Genomic DNA, 7500 nt, shown 5'->3' with positions numbered 1-7500 from the left:
TGATCTCCTCAAAGTTGCGTTGGATTTTCTCCTCAGTGTAAAGGTTAAGAGCTTCATCTATCCCTGTTTTACATGTTCGTAGAGTTAGTTTCTGCAGTAAATATATTGGCAATAATCTGTGTGTTTAAATGGCGGATGCTGTTGTTTCGCGTGCGTTCGGCCAATCAGCGAACACTACCGTCACTGTAGTTCCTATAGCGCTGGTTTAGGCCGACTCTAAAGTAGGAGTAAATTAGTTCCTCCAAAAGGAGTTCCTTGAACTAATATCATTCCTAGTTCCTGCGGTGCGAACACGCCAAAATCCGGGAACTTCCACCAATAGTTCTAGGAACTATGAGAAGGTTTCTCTGGTGCGAAAGCCCCTTTACTCCACAAACTAACTCTACGAACATGTAAAACAGTGATAGATGGACCTCTCAACCGTACTTTCTAAGCGCTGTCAAAATAAAAGTCACAACAACAAGTGTGGCTTACATCACTTCAGAGTTCCTACTGGCGAACGCAACCAGGAAAGCGATCCTAGGAGAACCATTAGTTCTCGGGGAACCACCCTGGTGGCGAGTTCCTATGACTGAGTTCCTATAACTACCCGGTGCGAAAGCCCCTCTGTAGAACTGAAAGAAACAGCTTGTTACCTGAGACTGAGATCTTCATGGACGCCTCCAGCGGTCTGTTGTTGTCCAGGGCTCGGCTGAGTCGGATCTCTCCGGTGCTCCGGTTCAGAATCACCAAATTCAGCTCATTTCCCGCCTCAAAGCTGTAGTGGAGCTGATCCGAGACGTCCGGGTCGTGCGCCGGGATCCGCCCGATCACTCCCGAAGGGAAGCTGCTGGTCTTATCGGTGACGTAATTGTTAAAAATGATCTGGAAGTTCTTGAGGACGGGGATGTTGTCGTTCCTGTCGACGAGTTTGATGTGGACCGTGGCTCTGCTGACTAGTGGAGCGGATGTGGCCTGAACCACGATGACGTACTCCGAGCGAGTCTCGTAGTCGAGGTCGGTCAGAGCGGTGAGCTCTCCGGAGAAGATGTCCAGTTGGAAGACCTCAGGGATATTGCCTTCGACGATTTGGTACATGATTTGAGCGTTGCTGCCTTCGTCCGGGTCTGACGCGGATATGTGAGCCACAACAAGCCCGATGGGACTGTTCTCCTCCACGAAGATATCAAACTCGTCTTTCTCGAACACAGGCGGGTTATCGTTCACATCTAAAACGGTTACTTGAATGTCAACCGGCGTTTTGAGCGCCGGAACTCCTTTATCAACCGCAAACGCTTGGAGGTTATAGATAGGCGTGTTTTCTCGGTCAAGTCGTCGCAGCGTGCGAACGATCCCCGACGTGGACTCGATGATGAAGTCGCCGTCGCCATCTTCTCCGCCCTGGAACGTGTAGAAAACTCGCCCGTTGAGGCCTGAGTCACGGTCGATCGCGGAGACTTGCAAAACGCTGGAGAACACGGGAATGTCTTCTGTAACGGAGCCTAAGTAACGATCCCGTAGGAACACGGGTGAGTTGTCATTCACGTCATTCACAAGGATCTCAAGGTACGTAGTGTCGGATTTCTGCGGGATGCCATTGTCTCGAGCCGTGATGGCGAGCGTGTACGAAACTTGATCTTCGTAGTCCAGCTCCAACCGCGTGGTTACGGCTCCGCTGTCCGCGTCGATGTGAAACTGAGGGATGCTATCGTCCATGAAGTATGTTATCCGAGCGTTTTCGCCCGTATCCTCGTCCGTTGCACTGATCATCACCACTGTTGTGCCGACGACCCGGTCCTCGTTGATGTTGACGGTGTAATGTGAGCTCTGGAAGACTGGTCTGTGAGTGTTAGCATCCGTGACGTTAACGTAAACCTTCCCCGTGTCGAAGCGTGTGCCGTCTGACGCCATGACGGTTAGCACGTATTGTCTCTCAAGCTTGTAGTCTAGCGGTAGCGCGAGCGTTATTAAGCCTCCGCCGCTCTGGCTGGTGATAGAGAAACGATTTCTGGTGTTTCCGCTTGAGATCTGATACGTCACAACGCTGTTGATATCCTGATCGACGGCGGACACGGTTACGACACTCGTTCCTACAGCCGCGTCCTCGTTCAGACGCATGTAATACGCCTTTTGCGTAAACTCAGGGTTGTTGTCATTAACGTCTAGAATGGTCATGCTAATGCTAGCGGAGGAAGACATAGCCGGCGTTCCGTGGTCTCGTGCTTCCACTCCGAAGTTATAAAAGTCCAAGCTTTCTCTATCCAACTCGGACGCTACTATAATCCAGCCTGTGCTGTTGTTAATGGCGAATGGGAAGTTTGGCGTAGTCTCCGTGAGACGGTATTCCAAACGGGAGTTTTCGCCAGCATCGGCGTCTATAGCTTGAATGTGAATGACGGAGTATCCGACGGGAACGTTTTCCAGCACCGTAGCCTGGAACGGAGTGCTGACGAATATCGGCGCATTGTCGTTAACGTCAAGAACTTGCACCGTGACGAGGCCGCTGATGTTGGAGAGCGGCGGGCGTCCGCCATCTTGCGCTCGAATGCGAAGCATGTACTCTTTATTAATCTCGTAATCCAGCTGACTCACAAGGTCCAGTTTCCCCGTTTGAGCATCAATGTAGAACTGGCCTCGCGTGTTTCCGCTCATGATGCTGAAATGGACCACAGCGTTGTTCCCCCAGTCCTGGTCGGTCGCCGTAACCTGCAGGATTTCCGTGTTGGGCGTCAAGTCTTCGGGAACTTGAACGACGTAGCGTTTCTCGCTGAACTGTGGTGCGTTGTCGTTATCGTCCTCCACAACAATGCACACGGTTGCCGTAGCGCTGCGAGGCCCGGGGTCACGGCCTTGATCGTTCGCTTCAATCAGTAGCATGTAGGATTCAACAGTTTCGCGGTCGACTAGACCTCGTGTGCGAATAACGCCGGAGCGGGAATCGATCTCGAATACGTTGTTAGTCCCATTGTTTAGCAAATGATAAAGGATGTTTCCGTTGACGGGAGCGTCGCCATCCGTGGCACGTACAGTCAAGACCTCGTAACCGATTTCCAAGTTTTCTCGCACGCTTTCTTTATAGTCTTCCTGTTCGAAGACAGGGTCGTGATCGTTTGTATCGCTAACCGTTACGGTGAGAGTCGCCATGGCCGTTCGTCGTGGCGTTCCGTGATCCACAGCCGTGACTCTAAACACATGCGTGTCCTTCGTTTCTCTATCTAGTATCTCCACGGTGGAAACAACTCCGGTCGCTGGGTCAACGGCGAAAAGATTGTTGGAACGACTATCAAACAAGGCCTCTAAGAAGTATTCCAACCTGCCAGCTTCACCCTCGTCCGGGTCAACAGCTTTTAAAACAACTACAAAAGTCCCGGATGGTTGATTCTCTGGAACGGACACCTGATACATGGGAGGTTGAAACTGAGGGTTATTGTTTACGTTCCTTCTCCTCCTGCTCAGAAGCCCTGAGTTTGAGCGCGCGGCCCGTTTAAGTAACGTCCTCAGGTGTGTTTGAGTGAACGGACCGCGACCCACGCGCCAGTGCGCATGCGCCACACCCGTACGTGCGCGTCCCACGCAGCGCAGCTGAAACTCTAGCATAGAGTCGCGAGGGAAACACAGCGGAGCCGAAGTAAACAAACGACCCTCGGAGACGTAAAACGCTGAAGTCCCGGTTATGTTACACTGCGTCGGGTTGCCCGGTAACACATCAAACACACGGAAAACAGCGGTTCCCGCCTCATGACACTCTGAAGCATCTATTAAACTTATAATCTCCACGTCTAGTTTTTCTTCGCGTTTGCGTTTAAGAGCACAGTTCTTTCCGTGGACGTGCACATTATACTGGCTGGTTAAAAGGTGTCTAAACCCGGACGCCTTATCCACACAGTCCATGATCGCGTACACAGAGAACGGGTTCGAAAGAACCGATTCGCAGTTCAAAGCGCCGGAGAAAGTGAGCACTCCCGCATCCCGGTGAAGGAAACTCTCCGCGAACCGGGGAACGATGAGCTGGTCCAGCGCGCAGGAGCCGGTGATCGCGATCGCGGTGCCCGGTCCCGCATCCTCACTCACGTGCACATCGAAACAATCCACGAGCCACGGGAGTTCAAACCACCCGAAAACAATGAGCAACAAATCCCACTTCATCGCTCCTCGCTGCTGCTCTTCCACGGAGAATGAATTACATCCAGTTTTTCCCTTCAAAGTTGGCGTGTGGAGTCTCCATGCTGATCCACGCACTGCGGTCACACACACACACACACACACACACACCTCCAGTGAATCCGGGGAGGGGGATCATTAACATAAACCTGATTCAGAGCGTCGGGAGAGAGAGAAACAGAGGGAGAGGGAGAGAGGGGGGTGCAGTGGGGGCAGATCTCAAAAGGGCAACTGCCCCAAGACACCCTGCCGATGCTATTCAGGAAATATATTTGCTCTGGAGACTCGAGGAAAATCAAGTCATTTTACTGAGTAAATAATTGTATAAGACTCAGTCCTTTAGCGTCGAAAGAGCGTTAAAATTGTTGTATTACTATTTAATAACAGTGCACTACAAATACACAAAGCTGGCAAGTTCCAGAAAGGCTATAAAGATGCAAATAACAATTATCCCAAGCTAACAGGGAACGTTTTGTCAAAGTATGAACAAACGTTATTCTAGTAACGTTAATGTTATTAATAATAATAATAATAATAATAATAAATTGTATTTATATCGCGCTTTTCTGGTCGTTCGTGCAGTTATCTGGTCTTTAATAATGTTCTCAAAACGTTAGCACTAAAACATTTCGTTAATGGAACGTTTGTCTATTTTTTTGTTTGTTTGTTTGTTTGTTTGTTTGTTTTTTACGTTACTGCTTTTTTTCAGAACGTTCTTCCTATAATGATTGCAGAATGATAAAATGAAATAACGTTCGCCAAACCAAGAAAAAAGTTTAAACGTTAAAAACGGACGTTCTGAACTCTCCACTGAACCGCCAAATAATAGGCTAGTAAAAAAAAAAAAAAAAAAAATATTAAAACTGACGATTGTGACTGATGATTTGGTTAGGTTATTTGGTCTGCTTTGCAACATTAACATCATTAATGCACATTTATAAAGGAGCAAAATATATAAATAAATAGCTAAGTCATCAATTTTAAAATGAAACAGAAATGCATCCGACGGCTAAACAAAGCCGCATATCATTCACATATCAGTGAAATGAGTCGGGAAAAGCTCTTTCAGTTGTCCGCGTGAGAGTTGTGTGTTTTGTGTTACTGGTGCATTAGCAGAGCTCCTGAGTTGTTTAAATAATATTATATGATTATTTTCCCCCAGAAATGTTTGATGTTATCTTGGCGCCTCCTGCTGTCCCGAACATGTCAGCGCATGTGCAGTTATACCGTTTTACCTCACAGATGGGTCAAATCTATTATCTTGAAATAACGAGTGTGTTTCTGTGGTACATAATAATATTTAAATACCTTCTAATACGTTTAATATTTATATTTACTGCCCTGACTCATTTAAATCAATAGCAGCACGTGCCCTGTGAACTGCGTTTGTATTGGACTATCGATAGAGGACGCTGTTCCACGGATGATGTGAAGCGGGGCACGTGATCTAACGAACCTTCTCATCACAGATAATTGCGGAATAACTCTACCGGATATGATTTATATGGGGTACAATCGTGTGGTTATTATTTTACGACACGTATCTCGACCTAATGTTTCCACATATTTTATAAAATATTCTATTCTGCCCAGCAACGGCTCGGCCAAGATTCGCGCTCTTTTTTTCCTGAGGATAAAATGTCGTCCAAAAATGAAATAACGAGAGTAATCAAAAGAAGAGAACAAGTAAGAATTAATATGAAAATACTAGAGTGTCAAAATTTGTATAAAAAACAGACAGTTTAAACAACAGCTCGCATTTATTGAGAGCTAAAGATTAGTCTTAACATGACTGAGAAGGAAAGTCTCCTCACCAAACACAGATTTACTGTGTGATTATTAATTTCATTAAGATATGATTAATTAATCACCAGAGAAGATGAGAGATGTGTGTATAATCCGTGATAACGGCCGATTTACTGGATATTATCCGGCCTGTTACAAATGAATTTATGCTGATGAAATATTGATTAGCGTGTAATTGACTTTATTATGTGAGAAAGAGCCATGATAGTGAATGATTGTGGAGCACCAAAGCAACTTGTGTATGTTTACCAGCATTTTACAGTAAAACGTTTTAAACACACATAACACACAGTTAGTTTTTACTATTTTTATTGTAGCTGGAGGCCCTAAAACAACTTGTAAGCTTTACAAAAAACAAACAAAAAATAACAAAAAAAAAAAAAAAAAATTGACATAATCCACCCTGAAGAAAACAACGAAACCGTCTGACGCTCCCAGATGGACAGAGAGACGGGAGGAATATGTTTGCTGCTTTTGTTAATGACACACACACTCGCACATACACACACACTCACACTCATCTGTGTGGATTCAAACAGAACATTTAATATTAACAGCAAAATCAATATTAATGATAGAGGTCATAATACATACATGTGTGTATATTTATATATATTTATATATCCCGCCTCTCCTGGAAAACTTGTTCTTCTGATGGCGGGAGAAAAGCTCCGCCCCCACGGTGATGTCATCAATCAGACACAAACAAATAGCACTGGCTTAATACTACATGATTACAGACAGAGAGAGAGAGAGACGGGTGCATTGAACAAAAAACAAAAAGCCTTTTCTCCTTTTTCATTTGTTTTCCACAGACAGAGAGAGTGAGGTGGAGAGACAGAGAGAGAGAGAGAGTGAGAGTGAGAGAGAGAGAGATGGTCTCTAGCTTTGCTGTTTGCGTTGGCTAAGCGCGATCATCAGGTCGTTCTTCAGAGCCTCCTGCTTCGATTTATCCGCCAGCGTCTGGACGCTCCTGAAACACACACACACAGACGTAAGAGAGGAAAACACACACACACGTCAATGACTTTTCCATCGCAAACTGAATCAACCGCATGAATCTGCACTGAGTTTAACGAGCTACTCACTGGGGTTGGGCATCGTCTGAATCTTAACGATTTCTATTCTGCTTATCGATTCTTAATTTTGATTCCAATAAGGTACAAAAAGCAAAACCTTAAGCTGCGTTCACACTACAAACGACCGTGTTGAATTTGAATTAAAAAAGAACAAATAAAAAATTAACAAATCGCAACAAATAGACACAACTGAACAAAGATGCGATTGAAATAAACGGTTTTAAGATTTTCAGGTTCAGAAACTGCAATCAAATGTAAAATAACACTATTATATATATATATATATAGGCATATATGTTATATGTTATATCAGGAATATTAGGCTGCTGTCACTTTAAGAGCTGCTGGATCCACTACACTGATACACAGAACACAGAAAACAGAGTCTCTCGCTTCAGTGGTTTAGAGTCACACTGAAATGCTCAAAGGGTTAATAAGAGGAATCAAAATATTTATTTTATCACAAGTATCCGAT

General features: G+C 45.3%; 2 protein-coding genes across 3 annotated transcripts in view; both read right to left on the bottom strand.

The window, feature by feature from the left end:
* The window catches only part of celsr2 (cadherin, EGF LAG seven-pass G-type receptor 2), a gene marked incomplete at its 3' end in the record, with an annotated part of 66552 nt that extends 62412 nt beyond the window's left edge, over nt 1-4140 (bottom strand). The window contains exon 1 of the mRNA XM_081384160.1: nt 636-4140. Within this exon, the coding sequence (XP_081240286.1) occupies nt 636-4125 (3490 nt within the window). The 5' untranslated portion in view covers nt 4126-4140. The remainder of the gene's footprint in view (nt 1-635) is intronic.
* Nucleotides 4141-6238: 2098 nt separating this feature from the next.
* Nucleotides 6239-7500, bottom strand: part of capzb (capping actin protein of muscle Z-line subunit beta) — an 18529-nt gene continuing 17267 nt past the window's right edge. For both annotated transcript variants that reach the window (XM_081385167.1, XM_081385168.1), the window contains one exon: nt 6239-6919. Coding sequence is in view for 1 of the 2 variants with exons in the window: in XM_081385168.1 (XP_081241294.1) it covers nt 6829-6919 (91 nt within the window). In the remaining variant the exon portion in view is untranslated. The remainder of the gene's footprint in view (nt 6920-7500) is intronic.

The sequence above is a fragment of the Scardinius erythrophthalmus genome, assembly GCF_964197995.2.
Source record: "Scardinius erythrophthalmus genome assembly, chromosome: 14".
Classification (NCBI taxonomy): Eukaryota; Metazoa; Chordata; class Actinopteri; order Cypriniformes; family Leuciscidae; genus Scardinius; species Scardinius erythrophthalmus.
The sequence above is the reverse complement of the archived record's forward strand: the minus strand, read 5'-3'. Positions and strand labels throughout refer to the sequence as shown.